This window comes from Eptatretus burgeri, chromosome 10, assembly GCF_056783735.1.
Source record: "Eptatretus burgeri isolate ZD-2024b chromosome 10, Ebu_testis_v1, whole genome shotgun sequence".
Taxonomy (NCBI): domain Eukaryota; kingdom Metazoa; phylum Chordata; class Myxini; order Myxiniformes; family Myxinidae; genus Eptatretus; species Eptatretus burgeri.
In genome coordinates, this window is record NC_140970.1 from 17,638,800 (window position 1) to 17,662,874 (window position 24,075).

Consider the following 24,075-nt stretch of genomic DNA (forward strand, 5'->3'; position numbering starts at 1 on the left):
CTCTCTCGATATATCTCTCTCTCGATCTATCTCTCTCGATCTCTCTCTCTCGATCTATCTCTCTCGATCTATCTCTCTCGATCTATCTCTCTCGATCTATCTCTCTCGATCTATCTCTCTCGATCTCTCTCGATCTCTCTCGATCTCTCTCGATCTCTCTCGATCTCTCTCTCTCGATCTATCTCTCTCGATCTATCTCTCTCGATCTATCTCTCTCGATCTATCTCTCTCGATCTCTCTCGATCTCTCTCGATCTCTCTCTCTCTCGATATCTCTCTCTCTCTCTCTCGATATATCTCTCTCTCGATATATCTCTCGATCTCTCGATCTCTCGATCTCTCGATCTCTCGATCTCTCGATCTCTCGATCTCTCTCTCGATCTCTCTCTCGATCTCTCTCTCGATCTCTCTCTCGATCTCTCTCGATCTCTCTCTCGATCTCTCTCTCTCGATCTCTCTCGATCTCTCTCGATCTCTCTCTCTCGATCTCTCTCGATCTCTCTCGATCTCTCTCTCGATCTCTCTCTCGATCTCTCTCTCGATCTCTCTCTCGATCTCTCTCTCGATCTCTCTCTCGATCTCTCTCGATCTCTCTCTCGATCTCTCTCTCGATCTCTCTCTCTCGATCTCTCTCTCTCGATCTCTCTCTCGATCTCTCTCTCTCGATCTCTCTCTCTCGATCTCTCGATCTCTCTCTCTCTCTCTCGATCTCTCTCGATCTCTCTCGATCTCTCTCGATCTCTCTCGATCTCTCTCGATCTCTCTCTCGATCTCTCTCTCGATCTCTCTCTCGATCTCTCTCTCGATCTCTCTCTCGATCTCTCTCTCGATCTCTCTCTCGATCTCTCTCGATCTCTCTCGATCTCTCTCTCGATCTCTCTCTCGATCTCTCTCTCGATCTCTCTCGATCTCTCTCTCGATCTCTCTCTCTCGATCTCTCTCTCTCTCGATCTCTCTCTCTCTCTCTCTCTCGATATCTCTCTCTCTCTCTCTCGATATCTCTCTCTCTCTCTCGATCTCTCTCTCTCTCGATCTCTCTCTCTCGATCTCTCTCTCTCTCTCTCTCTCGATCTCTCTCGATCTCTCTCTCTCTCTCTCGATCTCTCTCGATCTCTCTCGATCTCTCTCGATCTCTCTCGATCTCTCTCTCTCGATCTCTCTCTCTCGATCTCTCTCTCGATCTCTCTCTCTCGATCTCTCTCTCTCGATCTCTCTCTCGATCTCTCTCTCTCGATCTCTCTCTCTCGATCTCTCTCTCTCGATCTCTCTCGATCTCTCTCTCTCGATCTCTCTCGATCTCTCTCGATCTCTCTCTCTCGATCTCTCTCTCTCTCTCTCTCGATCTCTCTCTCTCTCTCTCTCTCCCTCTCTCGCTCTCTCTATCTCTCCCTCTCTCTCTCTCTCTCTCTCGATCTCTCTCTCCCTCGATCTCTCTCTCTCGATCTCTCTCTCTCTCGATCTCTCTCTCTCGATCTCTCTCGATCTCTCTCTCTCGATCTCTCTCGATCTCTCTCGATCTCTCTCGATCTCTCTCTCTCGATCTCTCTCGATCTCTCTCTCTCGATCTCTCTCTCGATATCTCTCTCTCGATATCTCTCGATCTCTCTCGATCTCTCTCGATATCTCTCTCGATCTCTCTCCCTCTCTCTCGATCTCTCTCCCTCTCTCTCGATCCCTCTCTCTCTCTCGATCCCTCTCTCTCTCTCGATCCCTCTCTCTCTCTCGATCCCTCTCTCTCTCTCGATCCCTCTCTCTCTCTCGATCCCTCTCTCTCTCTCTCGATCCCTCTCTCTCTCTCGATCCCTCTCTCTCTCTCTCTCTCTCTCTCGATCCCTCTCTCTCTCTCGATCCCTCTCTCTCTCTCGATCCCTCTCTCTCTCTCTCTCGATCCCTCTCTCTCTCTCTCTCGATCCCTCTCTCTCTCTCTCTCGATCCCTCTCTCTCTCTCTCTCGATCCCTCTCTCTCTCTCTCTCGATCCCTCTCTCTCTCTCTCTCGATCCCTCTCTCTCTCTCGATCCCTCTCTCTCTCTCTCTCTCGATCCCTCTCTCTCTCTCTCTCGATCTCTCGATCTCGATCTCTCTCGATCTCGATCTCGATCTCTCTCTCTCGATCTCGATCTCTCTCTCTCGATCTCTCTCTCTCGATCGCTCTCTCTCGATCGCTCTCTCTCGATCGCTCTCTCTCGATCGCTCTCTCTCGATCGCTCTCTCTCGATCGCTCTCTCTCTCGATCTCTCTCTCTCTCGATCTCTCTCTCTCTCGATCTCTCGATCTCTCGATCTCTCGATCTCTCGATCTCTCGATCTCTCTCTCTCGATCTCTCTCTCTCTCTCTCTCGATCTCTCTCTCTCTCGATCTCTCTCTCGATCTCTCTCGATCTCTCTCTCTCTCTCGATCTCTCTCTCTCTCTCTCCCTCCATCTCTCTCTCGATCTCTCGATCTCTCTCTCGCTCTCTCTCTCGATCTCTCGATCTCTCGATCTCTCTCTCTCTCTCTCTCTCTCTCTCTCTCTCGATCTCTCGATCTCTCTCTCTCTCGCTCTCTCTCTCTCTCTCTCGATCTCTCTCTCCCCCTCTCTCGTCCTCTCTCTCTCTCTCTCTCTATCTCTCTCTCTCTCTCTCTCGATCTCTCTCTCTCTCTCTCCCGATCTCTCTCTCTCTCTCTCCCGATCTCTCTCTCGATCTCTCTCTCGATCTCTCTCTCTCTCTCTCTCTCTCTCTCTCTCTCTCTCTCTCTCTCTCGATCTCTCTCTCTCCCTCTCGCTCTCTATCTCTCGATCTCTCTCTATCTCTCTCTCTCTCTCGATCTCTCTATCTCTCTCTCTCTCTCTCGATCTCTCTCTCTCTCTCTCGATCTCTCTCTCGATCTCTCTCTCTCGATCTCTCTCTCTCGATCTCTCTCTCTCGATCTCTCTCTCGATCTCTCTCTCGATCTCTCTCTCTCGATCTCTCTCTCTCGATCTCTCTCTCTCGATCTCTCTCTCTCGATCTCTCTCTCTCGATCTCTCTCTCTCTCTCGATCTCTCTCTCTCTCTCGATCTCTCTCTCTCTCTCGATCTCTCTCTCGATCTCTCTCTCGATCTCTCTCTCGATCTCTCTCTCGATCTCTCTCTCGATCTCTCTCTCGATCTCTCTCTCGATCTCTCTCTCGATCTCTCTCTCGATCTCTCTCTCGATCTCTCTCTCGATCTCTCTCTCGATCTCTCTCTCTCTCTCTCTCTCTCTCTCTCTCTCTCACACACACACACACACACACACACACACACACACACACACACACACACACACACACACACACACACACACACACACACACACACACACACACACACACACACACGCAAGACCTCCTTTAGCATCATACGTCATTGTGAAAGTCCCGCATTGCTGGTTTGAGACGAGCGTTCATGGTCACCATTCCAGTTGATGGTTACTGTATGTATCTCACATGTAGTTTTTTTTTTTTTGCATTATCGGAAACTTTTATGAAGGAAATTTGACATGCAAACATTTGCATTTGCAAATGTTTCTGTCACAGGTTCTGCATTCCTGCTTTTCGGAGCGTGGTTGAGTGGCACAAGACATGCGGTTCACAGGTAAGGCTTGGAGCCTTCTACTTTCGTATGCAGCACAAGGCTGTGAGTAGCATCGTTTGCTGAGGGCACGGCTCTGCCACTGATGCAACAGCATCTACTGGTGAGGACAGGAGTTTGGAATTTGTTCGTTGTGCTAACGACACCTCGTCTACTCTTCACAAAGGACACCGTGCGATCTTTAACGTCCACCAACTAATGCTGGCAGTCAGAATTTCCGTTTAAGAGTGAATTTTTATAAGATAGGCCCACCCATGAACATTGATGTCTTCAGATATTTTTCAAATTTTTATCCTAGGTTGTGTATGGTCTAAAACTCAGAAAGCCAAATTTTTGATGTGATTGACCCATTCCCAGCCGTTTGGGCCACACCCAAAGTTTGGAGATTTTGACACCCTTGAATTTTAAATCCATTTTCAAAGTGAATTATTTAGAATAACCATCAGTTGCCCAAGGAAATTCCTTTACAAACTTATTATATGGTTTGGGTACTAAAATATTTTGTACAAAAATCTATGGGATCTGGATGGTTATGGAGAGTGGGGCCACCTATAATCCCTTTTGGCAAACATTCACGTCAGACTTTCTCTGGCCATATTTTTAATAACCATCAAGGTCCCATGGATTTTATTGGTGCATAAGATAGTACAAGTATTGTACTATCCTAGGAAAGTAAAACATTCATGGGACCTTGGTGGTTATGGCAGTACAAGGGGTCTCAAGACCACTTCGGGCTATACGAAGCCCTTTTTTGAGCCTTACCCACTCCCATAACCATCCTAATATTTTGAAACTAATATTATCAAATGAAAGTTCCATATCTACACGAACAAAACCAATAGTAAAATACATGGGACCTTTTAAAAACAAAGAATAAAACAGGTCCAAAGTTGCCTTGTTTGATAGATAATGTACAGGTATATGTACACGACATGTACATGGTCTGCCTCTATCACCAATTTCCAGCACTTGCTACAGAAGTCCACCATATTCCATTGCTGATTCTATTTGAAACTGTAAAATATGTATGTATTATGAAATAAATTGTTTTGAGCAAATTTTTTCTTTTGTATACATTCTTTATCTTGAAACCACGTAATTAAAAGATGCAAGGTGATTTCTTTCATTTGTATTTGCCGCCTTACATGACTTTTTTCCCATCATGCCATTTGTAATTTCCTTTTCTTTGTCTTGGCAAGATGAAAGAACATGCAAAATTAAAAAGAAAGCTGAATTTATATCCCCCCAATCCTAATATATCATACCTTTAGTTACAATTTCCCACATTTGTCTGCTTAAAAATAGGTCAAAGGTTATCTGGGATTAGCAGTTTTGAAATCCAGTATCAATTCAATCCAAGATACCATTTGTTTACTGTCTGTTCCTATGTGAAATCAGCATAGTTCTATCATTAGGCATTATGAATGTAGGTCATACTCATGCCATGGACTCAGGAATAGCATGGCTGAGTCTAGTTGTTGTTTCGTGGATTTATTTATATTTTGGTTTGTTTAATGAAAGCCAGTAGAAAAATGGGGTGATTTGAACATTGCTTCCTGCTGTTCATGTTCAGTCCATTCTGAAAAAACATAGTCAAAATAAAATCTTATGGAAAAAAATCCTTTTATTCATGCACCAATAAAAGTTTAGGCCTACTTCTCCAAACACATACTTTTGCTCGACAGTAAATGCATCTTTTTGTTTCAGGGGACATCACTCAACCATGGCACATAGATTGTGCATTTTCTACAATGGAAATCATGGTATTTGTGGCCCATTTCTGCCATGAAGAGCTCACTCGCTGACCAGTATAGCATCACTGAATTCTGGAGAATGGAGAGGCTGTCAAGGTTTCATTCCTTCATTTGTGTGGAAAGGAATTATTCATTTGGCCCAGTACACCAGCGATCGAAGAACACCCAATTTCAACAGTTCTGTGCAAGATGCATCTGCCAACGGTTATCAACAATCAATGCAAGCTGATCTTTCAAAAGAAAGATTATGAAGATGCCAAGGCGTACATCAAACGTTTAGCATAGAAAAATGTGGACAGATTCCCATGGACCATCCTAAAAATACTGTGTGTTTCTTATAAACCATCCTACCCAAGAGTTACATAAATTGGATCTAAATATTTCATGGATTTTCTTCAAACTTTTCAGGAAAATAAAAGATTCACATCGAGAAAACATTTTTCTACCTATCTCGGCCACATTCAAAACAGCATGGGGTTAAAGGAAACAAACAGATTTTTAGGATGGATGGCCCAAAAACAGATGAGACATTTAGTGAAAGTACTTTACTTTTGAATCAGCAATGTAATATAGTGGACTTCTGTAGCAAGTGATGGAAATTGGTGATAGAGGCAGACCATGTACATGTCGTGTACATATACCTGTACATTATATGTACATCATCTGTCAAACAAGGCAACTTTGGACCTGTTTTATTCTTTGCTTTTAAAAGGTCCCATGGATTTTACTATTCGTTTTTTTAGTGTAGATATGGAACTTTCATTTGATAATATTAGTTTCAAACAAATATGAGGATGGTTATGGGAGTGGGCGTGGCTCAAAAAAGGGCTTCGTATAACCCGAAGTGGTCTTGAGACCCCCTTTACTGCCATAACCACCAAGGTCCCCTGAATTTTTTACTTTCCTAAGATAGTACAGTACTTGTACTATCTTATGCACTAATAAAATCTATGGGACCTTGATGGTTATTAAAAATATGGCCAGAGAAAGTCTGAAGTGAATACTTGCCGAAAGGGATTATAGGTGGCACCACTATCCATAACCATCCAGATCCCAAAGATTTTTGTTCAAAATATTTTAGGACCCAAACCATAAAATAAGTTTGTAAAGGAATTTCCTTGGGCAACATGGTTATTCTAAATAATTCACTTTGAAAATGGAAAAAAATTTCAAGGTTGTCAAAATCTCCAAACTTTGGGTGTGGCCCAAACGGTGGAGAATGGGTCAATCACATCAAAAATTTGGCTTTCTGAGTTTTACACCATGCACAACCTAGGAAAAAAAATTGAAAAATATCTGAAGACATCAATGTTCAAATGTTACCATTTTGGGCCTATCTTATTAAAATTCACTTAACGTCCATCTGAGGGATGACGCACACATTGATGAATTGCTCTGCCTGTGAAACACTGGGATGACAGTTTATAGTTGAGTCAGGATTCAACCCCATGCTGGACAGCTTAGAGGCAAGTGTGTGTACCTCTAGGCCATCCTGTCAGCCTGATGAGGCCATAAAGATGAAACACTTTTGCCTAAGACTGGTGTGAATGTGTACTTGTGAAAATACATGTGACCATGCGGTGTTTCTCCTCTGCTCGCCACGCACCACCGAACCATGCACGTCCGGGCAGGAACCATTAAGGAGACTTCTTGCAAGCAACACCCTCATGAAGACCAGTGCAGTCAAACAGGCAGGAACAACTAAGAAGAAGAGCAGCACCCAGAAGCACAGGCAGGAACCCACAGGTGACAAGACTTGGCTTCTAGCCTTAAACCAGGACAATCCATCCATTGGGACCATACTCTGTGCAGAGCATTAGTGCTGCCTAAGCAGTCTCCTTGGCTGTTGGACACAATCCTGGACGGGTCACCACTCCGACACAGTATACCAGCATGCTGGCACTCATTTTGCCGACTTCGGAAGGATGACAGGCAGAGTCAACCACACCTAGTATTAATTCAACATCCGAGTGGGGTTTGAACTCAGGATCGTAGGAACCCAAGCACACCACCCTTACCATAAAGCCAACACCAGGCATAAACCAGCACATTGTCTCGGTTTTTATTAGATTCCTTGGGGGAGCATTGGACTGCCACAGTGAGTGCCCATTGGCTGACGTGGCCATCAGGTGCGGATCGCTGGACCACTCTGATTGGCGGGGCAAGCTGGGGATTTACCTGATGCATGGTTCGCTCTCCTTCTGGGTGCTGGGTGTCCATAAATGTGCCTGTCTTTGCTCTTCCCGACCTTTTGCACAGTTCTTGTATGTTCGATATGGGTGGGTTATGCAAGTGTTTGCGGAAAACTTACCTGAGCGCAGATCAACGTCTGGGAACGTTGCAGAATATATGGAAGGGGGTAAGATGGGACTTGGACACACTCTCTGGCAGGGGAGGAAAAGCTTCTGAACATGTACTTGACATTATCTCTTTTTATTTACAGCACTTATAACAAACTTATCCTAACATTATGAAATAACTATTCTAAACTATGCCTCATTTTACTTCCTCCGCAAGATCCGTAATAATACCGTTACATGACCAGGCACTTTGGTCTTCATGCCAAAGTTTGTGCTTAGCTTTGTCACCATGTTTTTTTTTTTGTTTTTTTTAATCTTTTCTTTTGTACAAAAAGGCATTTCTCAATCGAGAAATAGTGATGTACTGGACCGCTGTGAATGTGAACTTGAAAATCCATGTGGCCATTGCAAACTGCCTTTTTGGTGGTAGTTTGTTGAGGTACTTCCTCCCCACCTGTTTCTTTTCTGTGTTTCTTCCACATTTAGAATTGTTAAACCCGCATGAAGCCTATTAATGCATCCTTCTACTGTCACTCTGTCCAATGACTTGACAAATGAACTTAGAAAGCCAAAGCAGAGGGGGAATTGATGTGATTGTCTGTTTATTTCCATATTTATCTTCCTCTCACATCCCAAATGTTTCTCATCCTTGTACCAACTTTGTGTTCAGGTGCTGTGCGATTTGGTGTGCTTGCAGCCACTGCAGTGCTCACATGGTACATTACAAGCCAGCTGTTGAACCTGCAACTGGATGAAAACTTCCGCAACCTTGTCGGCTTCCAAGGTCCATTTGTTATTTTATGTTGCCTTTTTCTTTTTCTTGTCGTGCTGCTGGCGAGTTGGGGACCAACCTAGCCCTCTCTTGCCCTCAAGTATCTGGTGCAATTGTCTTCTTTAATGTGTTACTAGTCTGGAGCCACCTCACAGAAATATGGCATGGGGGGTAACCTTTTGTTACAAGCTGGCAACAGTTTTTAATGAAACCTTTGACCTTCCTCAAACTAAATGAAGAGTCCCAAGTGGGACAAATGCTCGTCCCTCTCCCTCTCCCTTTCCCTCTCGCATTATGAAATAATGAAACACCGGGATGACAGTTTATGGCTGCGTCAGGATTCAAACCCAGGCGAGACAGCTTGGAGGCAAGTGTGTGTACCTCTAGTTTGGGCCATCCTGTCAGCCTGATGAGGCCTTAAAAACAAACTAAATGGAGGGCGGGCGGAGTCGGGGTGCATTTGGTGATAAAGTTGATTTTCAGTTTGATTCTATGGAAAATTATGGGCCTGTGAGGGCTGAAAGACCTGATGAAACAATTGTATTCATGCATTGAAAACGATGCAGAATGAGTGGGTCCTGAATCGACGAAAAACTTTCATTCGTTTTTGTCGAGTGAAAGGACCTTGAAACCCTTTTCGACCTTAAAGGGGTGTAAAGGGTTGAAACTAACGGGTCAAAGATGTCTAAAGGGATTTGAAGTGTTGAAAGGGTCATGAAAGGACTTTAAAAAAAAAAGTCTTAAAATGACGAAAAGGGCGTAAGGGTCTATATATATATATATATATATATATATATATATATATATATATATATATATATATATATATATATATATATATATATATATATATATATATATATATATATATATATATATATATATATATATATAGGGTTTAAAGAGTCATGGGTCTAAAGGTATATGGGATCTAAGGGGTACATTCTAATAGTAGTTAGGGTCGAAAGGGTCAAACGTTTTTATCAGGTCATAAAGGTGTAAAGGTCTTGTGGCAGTTATCACACTTTGTAATCCTCAGAGGTCATGAGACTCGTCTTGGTTTCAAAAACGTGTCTTTAATTCACGTAAAAACTGAAAAGGAAAAATACAGCCATTCAGTACATGCTGTTACTTTATGTCCTGTCTAATGCTTTACACAAAACCTACGATGACACTTTTTTTTTGATACACACAGTGGAATAATTTGCCTCAAATTACTTCAAGATATTCAACAATACATTGAGATTCAGCTTACCTCTATCCTAGGGTCGGGTATTAAAGAGAAAACATCGATAATGGGAGCCTATCAGTTTCTTCCTTCGTCACGATCAAGCAATTTGGCGGGAAGAAAACGGAAGTAAAATAATGTGATCACAGCACGCCCAAATGGCACAGAAAATCACAACAGAACTTGCACAAACAACAGCTACGGGTCTAAAGGGGTCAAAAAGGACGAAACAGTCAAAAGGGGATAGGGATCTTATAACCAGAATAACACTAAGTTCCTTGACTTTGCAAGAAGTCTTGAACTTAGGGTGGCTTGTTCGTGGTTTCAGCGCCCACAGATTCCTCGCTGGACTTAGTATTCCAATGCTGGTGGTGCGGCAAAGAAGATCGACCATGTGCTCGCTGATGGTCGTTGGAGGATGATTCAGAACTGCAGGGTCTACCAGAGTCCTCAGTTCCTCAATACTGACCACAGGCTTGTTGTAGCAACTCTGAAGTTGCAGCTTAATTAGGGAAGAATGGTACCATCCCAGCTGAGACTGGATGTTGGCAAGCTCAAGGATAAGAGGGTAGCTGAGGAGTTTGTGAACATGCTGAGTGGGGATTTGGAGGGTCTGGGTGCTTTGGAGAATCCTGAAGAGTTGTGGAGTGCCTTCATGACTACCATCCTTGATGTTTCCTGGAGATGTCTTTGAACTCAACGAAGGACAAAGAATAATTTTGTGTCTCAAGGAACACTGGATACACCATTGACCAGAATCATAGGGCCAGGCTTAATTGCAGATCTGAGCTGTTCAGGGAGTTGAGGCGTAAAACTACACGTGCGCTGACGGTGAACAAGGAGGCCTATGTGCGAGGAATCTGTGAGGAGCTAGAGCATCACCTGTAGTCAAATGATTCTCATCCTGCTTACAGGGGAATTCATGTATTGCTTGCCTTCAGGCCTGCCCCTGAATGTACTGCAGTTATAGTGGAGGTTGGTGGGCTCTTGACAGAGAAGTCCAAAGTGAAGGCCCGATGGGCCGGCTACTTTGAGCGGCTGTACCAGGCTGACCCACCAGTTGTTGAGTTGGATGTCAGGGGTGTCACTATTCCTATTGCTGACCCTCCAATCAACTGTGATCCACCGTTGTTTGTTGTAACACAGGCTGCGGTGAACCATTTGAAATGGGGTAAAGCTCCTGGGATATGTGGCATCCTTGCTGAACTTCTCAAAGATGGTGAAAATGCTGAACAAGTGAAATTGCTTGCAGTTCTGTGCTCTGCCTGGAACACAAGCATCATCCCAACTGGCTGGAAGAGGGGCCTTGTTGTCCCTCTCTGGAAAGGAAAGGGTGATTGCCTGCCAGGACTGCAACAACTACCGAGGGGTGATGCTGCTCTCAGTGCTGGGCAAAGTCTTTTCTCGGATAATTCTTCATCGGGTTCGCCATCATCTGCTTGAGCATCAGTGCCCAGAGCAGTAAAGCTTGACACCAAAGACGTCAACGATTGACCGTATCCTTGCTCTTCAGGTCCTCACCGAACGCAGACGAGAGTTTCGGCAGGGGCTGCTTGCAGCCTATGCTGATCTCTGCAAAGCATTTGATTCAGTGAATAGGGATGCCCTCTGGAGGATTCTCGTTCTTCGTAGGGTGCCACCAAAACTGATCAATCTGATGTCTAAACTATACTCTGGTACTGAGAGTGCTGTGAATGTGGTGGTTCCATCTCTGACTTGTTTCCAGTTGTTGTTGGAGTTCGTCAAGGAAGTGTACTAGCACCCACACTTTTCAGCACTTGTATGGATTGGATTCTGGGGAGGATGTTGGAGCGATCAAGCTGTGGTGCATCATTTGGGAGTATCAAGCTCTCTGACCTTGATTTCACAGATGATGCAGTCATCTTTGCGGAGACTGGATATCGTTTTGGGGGCCCTCGAGGTGCTGAATGAGGAGTCGGAGCCACTGGGATTACGGGTTTCCTGGATCAAAACTAAGACCTAGGCTTTCAATCACATATTTTATGCTGCTGTCTTCTTTGTACCTGTTTGTGGTGAGGATGTTGAGGTCATGGAGAGATTCATTTACTTTCGCAGTGATATTCATGTCTCCCCCTGGCTGTGAGCCAGAGGTCAGTGGATGTTTGGGTCCGACCTGGTGAGTCATGGATTCACTGGATCATGGGTTGTGACACTGTCGGTACTTGTGCAGGAGGACGAAAGTCTGAGTCTTCAGGTCGTTGTTGCATTAGTCTTGCTCTACGGATGTGAGATTTGGACTCTGACCAGTGATCTGAGATGGAGACTTAACTCTTTCGGTACCAGGTCTCTTCAGAGAATCCTTGGTTCTCGCTTGTCGTACTTTGTGTTCAATGAGCGGTTTCTGAGAGAGACTCAGATGAGATTTGTTACCTGTGTAGTCTGTAAGCATCAGCTGCGGCTGTATGGACATGTGGCTCGTTTTCCTTGTGCTGATCCTGCTCCCCAGATTCTTTCAGCAAGGGAGCCTCATGAGTGGAGGAGGCAAGTGGGCCGACCATGTGCCTTGTGGTTGCAGCAGGTTGATTGGCATGTCAATTTGATGGGGATGGGCCAGTCATCTGCCTGTGGGATGGCTAGACGGAGGCCCCTGCAGTACCAGTGGAAAGTGGACGCAGCGGCATGCTTCTCTAGTGCATGCTCCCATACCTCACCTGACCTGTCTATTGGGGTTTAAAAGGTCTGTGGAGTCTAAGGGGTCTAAAAGGTACGTTCCAAAAGTAGTTAGGGTTGAAAGAATGTAATGGTCTAAAGGATCTTAATAGGTCTATAAAGGGTCTAAAGGTATGTCCCAATAGTAGTTAAAGTTTCCCACCATCCATTGGGACCATACTCTGTGCAGAGCGTTGGTGCTGCTTAAGCAGTCTCCTTGGCTATTGGGCACAATCCTGGACGGGTCGCCACTCCGACAGGATACCTGCAAGCTGGCACTCATTTTGCCAACCTCAAAAGGATGAAAGGCAAAGTCAACCCCACCTGGTATAAATTCAACAGCTGAGTGGGATTTGAACTCAGGATTCTCGGTTCCCAAGCCCACCACCCTAACCATTAAGCCAACACCAGGCATTAGTTAAGGTTTAAAGGGTCTAAAGGTCAAAATGATATATAGGTGTAAGGGTCTATGGAGGTTTAAAAGGGTCATAAGGGATCTAAAGGTCTAAAGAGTATGTTCCAAAAGTAGATAGGGTCTAAAGGGATCCAAAGGATGTAAATGCCTAAAGGGTCTTACAATGTCTTCAGGCGTTTTAAGGGGCAAGGGGCCTAAGCTGTCTCGTGGGTCTAGAGTGTCTAAAGGGGTCTTAATGGTCTTAAGGGGTCTAATAGTCTAAATGCTTGTAGCATGGTATTGTGTACACTGTGGTCCTAAATGAGGAGAAAGCTTAGAAATTGAACCCAGTTTTAATAAGATAAACAATCTTAATGTTATATAATGCCCAAGTGTCTGTGCTTTCAGAAAATGTATACTTTGCTATGGGTCCTATGGATATGGTTGCTTACAAAGCATGTTTTTTTTTATCCAAACACAGGATATTTTTTTCCATTTTTATAGCTCATTTTTTAGAAATGGGTTACATGTATGATTGTATATGTTGTCCAAAATGGTTGAAAATGCATTTTTCTTTAATATATATCATTATACATAAGAATAGAACAATTCCTTGAAACAGTACATTTCTTATGACCTTCTGCATATCTTGGCACCTTCAAATGTGTAAAATCTCAGATTTTGCAAAATTTCCCCCAGTCATAGTGAAGCTTACAAAATCTTATTCCAGAAATTTGAAATGCATCTGATAGAACATCTTAAATAGCAATTTACTTCTGCATAAAGTGATGATTTAAAATGGCAAGTTTCAACATGGATCATTACTACATACCAGTTTTTAGGTTCACTTCCATGATTGGGTCAAAAATGTTTGGAAGTACGTAACAAATTGCATTTACCAAGCTGCTACAAAATTATTGGTAGCTATAAGCTTGATTTTATAACCACAGAATAAGTTTACCAAGATGGCCCTATGATATAAAAATTAATACCAAAGGCCAGTTTGTGTTCAGTATACAGAACATCAAAAGTCGTTAGGAAGTACGTAACGTTTTAAAGAAATCTGCACTTTTAATCCTAAGATGTTAGTTTGGTTCATCACAGGATGTATTTCTATGGTTAAGTTTATGTGCATATATATATATATATATATATATATATATATATATATATATATATATATATATATATATATATATATATATTTATGACATGAATGAACACTGATCAATTTGATCAATTTGTTAATTTCATATGACCTTGACCTCTTTCATATGACTCATTTTTGGTCCCCCGTGTCCTAAATGTGTACATAATACCTTGCTACAAGCAGAAAGGGAGTTTGGGGTCTAAGGGTCCAAATGGTACATTCCAATAGTAGTTGGGGTCTGTTGGGTCTTAAGGGGTTTAAAGGGTGTAAAGTGTCGAAAGGGTCTTAAATGGACAAAGAGGGACTAAAAAAGGACTGAAAGGATGTCCCCTCTCTTCCCTCTGCCATCACCCCCTCCTCCACCCTAACTCCGATAACAGCGGCATGGCCTGTGGTGCGGTGTCCAAACAGTTCCTGCTGATTCCTCCTAAAGCAGAATGTGCTTACCAGTTGTGCCTTTGTGCCCAAGTCCTGAACCCAGCTACCTCACTCAAACAAGAAGTTTTACACAACAAACTTTGGTCACCATCTTGTGTTTCTTGTCGTGAAGTGCTCATTTAAAATCAGCCCTAATATCGCTCATCCCTCAAGATGTTTAGCAAGAGATCTTCCTCAAGTTCTTCTGCTGCCCCCAGCAAAACATTCTTGCCGGCTATAACGTTGAACATGAATGTGGGTATAATAAAATGTAATAAGGGATAGAAACTCCGTCATTGCCCATTCATGGTGAGTGCATGCACCTTGAAAAGGTTGAGCATTTCGTTTTCATTGAGCATCAAGTATGATTTACTAATGCAAATTTGTTTTAATTTCAGATTTTTGTTGGTGGTATTTGTAACTGTTTTTCTTACATTGTAGTAAAAGAAAATATTACATTAGGAAGGCTGAAAATTTTGTCAGGAATGCATCCCCTATTTCTTCCCTTTAATATAATGGGAAAAGCATTTTTGATTTACGTCTTTGCGGTTTACATTCCATTCTGCAGGAACGCATCCCTTTTGTAAATGGAGGGACACCTGCATCTTACGACCTTTGTTTCAAAGCTTTGGACGAGACATTTAAATATGTTGGAAAGTAATTTCAATGCATAAAATGTTGTAGTTTATCAAACAACTTTGTTGTAATATATACAACTGGCAGAGGTCCCCAATGTTGACCGGTCTTTTTTTTGTGGGGGCTTAAAACACTTCCCTACAACCACTGAGCAATGGGGTCAGGGATCGTTTAATATTACCTTTCACATTGCGACAAAGGCTTGGGCACGAAAGAGCAATTAAAAAAAAAAAATTCCAACCTTTTTTTTTTCTAATTTTTCAAAACTTTTTTTTTTGCCTAAAACACTCCCAGGCACACATGATGAACTTCTGAAAGTTTGACGAAGATCCGTTCAGCCATCCCTGAGAAAAATGGTGACACACACACACACATATCTCTCTTATTGTATAGACTATAGATGGTATTGCATTGCATGCAAAATCCCATTTTGGACAATTTAGGGTACCCTCACATTTTCATGCATAAAACAGCCCCTGCCCAGTTCCCAGGGTGGCAACATGGTTTTTCTTGCTTGGGAAGATCCCCCAAAGAGCTGTACCTGTTGCCTGTTTGTAACGAATTGTTACCCCTACCCCTTATTGTAGCCCCCTTGTCAAGATTTGCCTCCAGACAAACAATTATAATAAACTCCAGACAATAATAGGGCTCACGTGAGGCCTCTAAACCTTTGCCAATGCTCCTCATCAAAGGATTAGTCTTGTCGAAAAGGTATTCATTTGTCAGCTCATCTGAACCCAGAAAGTGAACAGGACTGTCTATTTGTTAACCTGCTTGCTTTTCAACTGCCCAGACTCATTTTAATTCCCAAAGGAGTCGTGTCTTTTGTCTTTGCATCACACACCTTGGGAGTTGCGGAATAGCAAGTAAACTTTCAGAGTTTACAGATTTTCCCTGACATTCGTGGATTCGTCATTTGTGGACCTTGCATACTCGCAGTTTATAAAATGTGACCTTCGCACTTCACGTAGTGATGTGGTGTGTTTTTTTTATTTCAGGACTGGTCTCCAATATCCACTGCTGCTAATATTAATTCAGCCTGGGAATTCTTCCACAGACCTTTTATGCACAGATTAATCCCACCTCATCTTCAATTATCTTACCCATCGTCCCATTCTTGGTACTCTGAATCTTGTGGTGAGGCAGTTGCTTTGAAACAACTTGCATTCTCCTCCTGCAAAGCAAATCTGACCAAAGGCAACTGCAGATCATTCCACAAAGCCCACAACAAGTGTGTCTCCTCACAAGAGAGCCAGAAAACAACATTTGTCCAATCCTGAGAATGAGCTTTCAAACTTATCTCCCTCCTCTAAAACTTGTTGGTGCCTTGTCAGGTCCGTCTGGTGTGTGCGCCCCTTCCATCCTTCCCCTCACTTCAAATGGCACCACATCCGACTCTGCTTGTGAGAAGGCTGAATGCCTCAATTCTGTGTCTGCTTCAAAATCATGTATCCCAAACCACTCACTCCTCACTCTCACTCTCACCCTCACCATCCTTCCCACTATCCTTCCCAGTCATACCCAACTGCTCCTGAATTATGCGTCTTTTGCACCTAAAACGTGTAAAAGTTTCTGGCAACCCTCGATTCTGACTCTAACTCTACAACTGAACTGAACAGCATCAGCTCGTGTATCCTATACACCTTCTCTGCTGGTCTTGCACTTCCTCTCTCTGCCCTTTTCACCCTGTCATTCACTACAGATCATTTTCCTTCTGCTTGGAAATCAGCCAACATCATAGTATTACATGAAAAAAGTGCAAAAATGGATCCCCTTAATTACAGATGAATTGGCTTTCTTCCAATCATGCTGGAGTCATCAGCAAATAGAAAAGGAGGATTTTCCAGAGTCAGAGAGACCCAACCTGGTGAAAAATGTGCTCTCAGAAAATTTCAGGCATGTACAACCTGCTCACGGGTATACCCACAAGCCAGCTTTCCTCTCCACAAGACAGGGAGATGCTCAATCTCCATATTCCCAGCAACTGACACGGCTTTGTTGTCAAAGGCCAACGAACGGTTCTTTTCAAATACAACTGCGGTAAATATCCAGTTGACATTAAAATTAATATCTTGAGAAAGGGTTGCTGTAATAATTAAAGTTCACTGTACCAATGTGTTGATAAACAGCGTGGTTTCCCATACGGATGCGACCGACCGGAAACCACACTGCTCATCAACTATAAATATATAAGTACACTGCAGGCTGTTGAATTTTATATCATTGCACTAAATCGTCCATACCATTACAAGTCCCTGCCGTACAACATCTGCTATCAGTACATGGAGGAGAAAACGCAAAAGTTTCATTGCCAAATTAAACCTAAAGGTTTGTCACTTTTCAGAAGACCAAATACACAACCAAACCGTGGCAACAGAGCCTGGTCACGTATTTGATTTCTAGAAGATGGAAGACTATTTACTGGTACCTTAAATAGGTGTGTGTGTGTGTGTGTGTGTGTGTGTGTGTGTGTGTGTGTGTGTGTGTGTGTGTGTGTGTGTGTGTGTGTGTGTGTGTGTGTGTGTGTGTGTGTGTGTGTGTGTGTGTGTGTGTGAAAAAAATATGCAAAAGAACTGCAAGTTAAGCTGTTGCTATTTAACTTGGGGGAAAAAAACTGCCTCTTTTTGGATCTCCATCATTTAACTTGCCCCACTGTAGTTATTGTCTTGTGACATATGGTGAAATGTTGTATAACCCACACACAAGTATACCCTAGAGTTGGAATTTTTAGAAGCAATTTAACGTATAACTCGCAGGTTATTTGCATGAAAATACAGTTATGTCTCGGCCGTGGTTCAAACCGCCAACCTCCCAGACCCAGGGCATTTACTCTAGCCATTATGTCACAGAGTCTGGTTTAAAAAAAAAAAAAGATACACACCTGATTTTTGAAGAATATGTACTCTGATTTACATACAAGAAGGAAATAATGTGTAATCTCGGCAAGGCAAATTATTTCCACCTTAAATAGACCGCAAACTTTGAACTACGCTTTTGTGCCTGTTATTTAAGATGTCAAACAATGTTGTGTTCTTCCTGTTACTTCTGCAAGGATCATTAAATAGAAAATATTTTTTTCTCTTTCTTCCAGATCAAGAAGCAATAACATCAAGTAAGTATCACAATTTTGCAACAAGTTTTGACATATGGTAGATTTATTTGCACAACTTCAGCAGAAGCAGCTCGATTCAAATTGTGAACAGACATAATTTGCAATTAAAAACTAAATTTGATGGGAGATTCTTTTTTCTTTTTTTTTTTTTGAAAGGGAATTGGGTATCAGTTCTGTTTAATATCCCACTACCTTCTCTCCAGCCTCTTCTAATTCTCCAATGGCAGTCTTTTGTGGCAGCTGTGTTTATCCCTTTTAAATGCTCCCCCAATTTTTTTTTGCACAACAGAAGAAAATACAAAGCACTTTAGCATTTGCACCAAACAATGTACACGTGTAGTTTCGACTTTAGGCACAAGTGCTTTTAGGTTGAAATATGTGACTCCAGATGTATTTTTGGTACTGAAATTTATTTTATTTGGTACATAAATCTTAACAACCCTGTGTTTTGTGATAGTCGAGGTAACCTGACTCACCATAAGGCATGGCTGATTGCACAGGGGTGATATGGAACTTGAAATTATGGAACACTTTTGTTTGGGGGAAAAAAAATTAAACCAACCTGCGTTTCCATTATTGCTTCATAAAATCTCTCTGCTTGGCAGCTTTCAATCATCCTTCAAGGTTTGGTGTCATTGTAATTTTTACCTTTGATATTTTGGATGGCTTTATCATTGTGCTTACAAATAACCTAATGTTGACATGCATAATCATTGGGGTTCATTGGAAGTAAATGGTAATTCAAACAAGCTTGCACATTGGTGTTTCTGCAGGCAGTGTGCCAAAGCATTTCAAATGTGGCCTCATTTCAACATGTCCACTAAACCACTTTGTTTTCCGGGTGGTGAGCGGTGCAGCCAGTGTCGTTGGTCCAAGTATCTGCTTCGAGGACACAATGTGAGCATTGGAGGAAAGTTCAGTGAGTAAAGTTATGAACGTGTGTGTCGTTGAAATCGATATGACACTGAGTCAGTTTGTTAAAGAGCTCCTCATTTATATGAGAGAATCATGTAAAAACAATGTGAAAATTGGTGTGGAAATGCTTTCAAATGTTTGCCTCAGTTTTTCATTGTTTCCACCTTGGCAGAGCCAGTGCAATGTTGCTTGTCTGGTTGCATTTTCAGAACACAAGGGACCATGACCATTTGATCAATCAGAAACGAGTTGGCTGTTTTGGTACATTTCACTGTAATGTTTTGCTTTGGTGTTTTGATTTTAAAAGATTGTCACCAAAGTGTCATTGTAATTTGGAAAAACAATCTATACAAAAAATAATGGACAGATAGTTTAACATTTTGCAACATTTACAGTTTCTACCATTTGCACCCCATCTGCCAGCATTTGTTGGTGGGCGTTAAAGATCCTACGGTGCCCTTTGCGAAGAATAGACGAACTATATCTGGCACTATGGCCAAATTCCAAATTTCTACCCGAACCTGAGTCGAGCATCAGACCTGGCCAACCCATTCATGAAAGACTTGGACCAACCTTCTCCCCGCTAACCCCACAATAACGTTGAAATAATTGTGGCCGTCAAAGAAGAACAACACAGTTTCTCCTATTCATAAGACTCCAACACAACAAAATTTGAGTGTCATGCTGGGATGATAACTCTTACATGTTCATTATCACTTTTTTTGAATGCTACATATGAACCTGGCATGACTGAGTGGTGTGTCATGTCGTTAATATTACACAGGCTTTGAGAAAAGTATTACTCTGTCCTCTCCTCAATTTAGTGTGTGCTCATGGGGATATTTATATTTGACACTTATGCAATAAGTATATAACACTCTTCTCAAGTCAAATCAATAACCATACGATAACCTTGTCCTTCCTTTAAAGTATACCTTCAAAACGCACTACAATTGTCATCGAGATTTTTTAAATTTTTCTTTAAATTGGATCAATGCATTTTTAAAGGGTGGTTCATGACTTAACCTGCCAATGTTTGCATTAACCCCCCCCCCTCCCCTCTCCCCAACCCAAGTTGCATTCCAGTTATCTGACCAAAATACATTTTTAAAATAAGGTCGCTGGGGATGAGGGGGAAAGAGGAGAGTTATGTAGTTGAATAGTAACTTCCTCGAGTCCAATTTTTTTAATAGTTCTGTTTGAATAAGATGCATTACATACACATTCATGGTCGGAAAGGGTTAGAGTTAGGACTGCTTGATCCACGAATTGTGATTCCTTCCCAAAACGGACGTGGATACTTCGAGCCCTGGGAGGACTTGGTTCCACTTTCTGAAACTTACAGCACACGCAGATAACAACCAATGATACACAATTAAATAGCTATATTTTGCCATCTTTTTAGATAAATGCAAACTCCGCCACCAGATGTTGCGCCAAATTAATAAATGCAAATCCATGAAATAATTAAAATTAATAGATTAACTTAAAATTTTCCCATCACTGGGGACTGATACTTTTGCTTGTATCTTAATATAATGGAGCTAATGTGTATTCAAAGTAGACATCACTCTAACTGTTATTAGAGAACCACCTCAGTGCCGTTGAGTCTGGCCTTTTACTCAGGCTGACTGGAAGGGTCTCCAAGCAGCCATCAAACTTCTAGACTGGTCTCCCATCACTACTTTCTCCAACATCAACTCATCCTGGCAATTCCTTTAAAGAAACTTGATCTCTCTCTCATGCACAGATTTATCCCCTCTCGTCTTCAGTTGTCTGACCCCTCCTCCCGCCCAAGGTTTACTGAAGCTTGTGGCGAGGCTGAAATCTGAAATCACTGAAATCTAGTAGTCGGATCTGGATCCGGATCTTCACCAAAATCGAATCAATTTGTCCTTGTCACACCGAACCTGTCCACAAAATTTCATCTGGATCCGTCCACAACTTTTTGAAATATCTTGTACACAAACAAACAAACAGACACACAGACAGAAAGTGGTGAAAACATAACCTCCTTCACCTTCGGTGGCAGAGGTAATGAACACGTAAGAAAAAAAATATATATCCATATATATATATATATATATATATATATATATACATATATACATATATATATATATATATATATACATATATACATATATATATATATATATATACATATATATATACATATACATATACATATATATATATATATATATATATATATATATATATATATATATATATATATATATATATATATATATATATATATATATATATATATATATATATATATATATATATATATATATATATATATATATATATATATATATTGGTTCACGAAAAAAATAAGTGACCACTATATTCGTTATTGTTGTGTGTCTGTGTCTGTCTGTCTGTCCCGAGCATAGCTCCGTGGGTTTTGATCTGATCCTGACAAAATTTTGGTGGGAGGTTTATATCATGATCTAGTTGTGTTTTCCTGAAAATGGGCGTGGTGCGCCCATTATAGGCGGAGACACGCCCAAAAAACATGCGTTTTTAGGGGGTAGCTGATTTCAATTTGCATCTTCTCTTCGGGGGTTGGTCGAATCTGACAGGGGTTTCGGTATTTGGTTAGCCCAATGGCACCTGCATAGCCCCACGGAGCTCGATTTTTCATTTTCGTCACAAGGTCACGAACTTAGAAAATTGCGAATTTTGACATAAAAAAAAATTTTCGCCGAGGGATTTGTCAAATCTGGCAGGGGTTTCGGTATTTGGTTAGCCCAATGGCACCTGCATAGCCCCACAGAGCTCGATTTTTAATTTTCGTCCCAAGGTCAAGGCAACAAGGTCACGAAGAAAATTGCGAATTGTATTTTTAGGGGGTAGCCGATTTCAATTTGCATCTTCTCCGAGGGGGTTTGTCGAATCTGGCAGGGGTTTTCGGTATTTGGTTATCCCAATGGCACCTGCATAGCCCCACGGAGCTCGATTTTTTTTTCATTTTCGTCACAAGGTCACGAACTTAGAAAATTTCGAAATTTGACATAAAAATCATACGACCGCCCAAACTTTGAGAGCTAGGATGACAATATTTTTTTTATGCATAATCTTGAGGTCATTCCCCACCTAAAGTCTTGAAACCATTTTGCTCTATCTTGAACACCTTGCCCGTGGCGCCCCCTTCAAGTTTGTTTTTACACTGATTTCATCAAAGTATGGATAATCCGATGAGTGCGAAATGCCATATAGCCTATATGACGTTATATTGTTCCTGAAATGTTCCAGAGGAAGTTTTGCACCAAAAGGTCATAATCCTTGACCTGTGACCTTTAAAGGTCACAAAGGTCAAATTTTCAAAGTTGTGGGAATCGAACCGGGTTTTCGACCTTTTTAGACGAACTAACTCCAATAAGCTATCACACGTATCCTGTTTCCTTATTTTAATATCCACAACATTGTTTTGTGATCTTTAAAGGTTATGCAAAGGTCAAATTTTGAAAGTTCTTGGACGAAACTGGGTTTTCGACATTTTGCAACTAATAACCTGTCACTCGTACCACATCATGTTAATCATTTTTATAACTTTGTCAAACATTATCACATTGTCTCATCCTTGACTTCTGAAACAATCTACATCGTCAAATACCGCTCGTGAACCATCGTCATCTTCAGACGTGTGTGTGTGTGTGTGTGTGTGTGTGTGTGTGTGTGTGTGTGTGTGTGTGTGTGTGTGTGTGTGTGTGTGTGTGTGTGTGTGTGTGTGTGTGTATATCGTCATGCGCCACTTAACGACGGGGATACGTTCTGAGAAATGCGTCGTTAAGCGGTCGTCATTGTGCAAACATCATGGAGTGTACTTGCACAACCCTAGATGGTATAGCCTACTACACACCGAGGCTATATGGTATAGCCTATTGCTCCTCGGCTACAAACCTGTACAGCATGTTACTGTACTGAATACTGGAGGCAATTGTAACACACATCCAAGATAGACGGAAGACGCGTTCGTTTTACCTTTGTGCTGTTCATGACTGCCATGTGTGTTGTAAGCGGCTGCTTACAATGTCTTCTTGCATAGATTAGAGAACGGTGAATAAATAGCGTTTGGATTTTATAAATACGTAATCATTGCATTAATGTTATAATTTACAAATGATGAAACGAGCACCTGTCAGTTGTGTGATATATTTTCGGAACAGTGCGAATGTTTTAACAACATAAAAAGCTTCACTAAAAATTAATTTGTGTTTTAATTTTGACTGTACCAGCAACATTTATTTGCGGAATTCTTTAATGCAAAGGTAATTTACTTGCTTAGAAGGTAAACGTGCAAAAAACGGGTCAAATTGGGTAAAAATGGGGGTGTTTTAGGATGTTCGGTCAACATTGGGTCAGTTTGAACGCTGATTTTCTTGATTCCTGATTTAGCGTGACCCCGCTTTTTTGCGATGACATTTTATGGACCTCAACGATCGTGTTATAACGGGGGCCACACTGTAGTTGTTTATTATCATTATCAAGTATTATGAACTGTACATAATTGTATGTGCTATACTGTACTTTTTACGACTGGCAGCACTACGATGGCTATGACATCACGAGGTGATAGGAATTTTTCAGCTCCATTATAATCTTATGGGACCACCGTCGTATGTGCGGTTCGTCGTTGACCGAAATGGCGTAATGCGGCGTATTACTATATATATATATATATATATATATATATATATATATGTATATATATGTATATATACACATGTAAATACTTTGTAAATTTATTACAACACAGCGGGGTGTGTAATGGTAAACATAATATGTACTCGCACTATACTCTGCTGTAAATAGAAAACACAAGACTTATCTCAGGATGATGCTGTTACGGGGGAGGGGGGTGGAGAAGGATGCAGTGGAGCAGGGAAAGGGTGATCTGGGGAAGGGGGGGGGTGGAGAAGGATGCAGTGGAGCAGGGAAAGGGTGATCTGGGGAAGGGTGACCGGGGAAGGTGATTCAGCAATTGAAAAGCAGCATTGGCTTTACGCCGAATGCGCTAGCAGCATTGCCACAACTCACAATGGAGAAGGGTAACACGATCTTCAAATTACCTTTCCTTGAACCACAATCTTTCCTGCTTGGAGACCTAGGCACAAGATGAC

At 41.8% G+C, this 24,075-nt stretch overlaps 1 protein-coding gene across 4 annotated transcripts in view; it reads left to right on the forward strand.

Moving 5' to 3' along the window:
* Positions 1 to 24,075, forward strand: part of LOC147018013 (protein FAM3C-like) — a 48,764-nt gene that overhangs the window by 4,829 nt on the left and 19,860 nt on the right. For all 4 annotated transcript variants that reach the window (XM_085897209.1, XM_085897210.1, XM_085897208.1 and 1 more), the window contains exons 2-5: positions 3,538 to 3,595; positions 8,317 to 8,430; positions 18,005 to 18,025; positions 18,799 to 18,922. In XM_085897209.1, coding sequence (XP_085753335.1) covers positions 3,583 to 3,595; positions 8,317 to 8,430; positions 18,005 to 18,025; positions 18,799 to 18,922 — 272 coding nt within the window. In that variant the 5' untranslated portion in view covers positions 3,538 to 3,582. The remainder of the gene's footprint in view (positions 1 to 3,537; positions 3,596 to 8,316; positions 8,431 to 18,004; positions 18,026 to 18,798; positions 18,923 to 24,075) is intronic.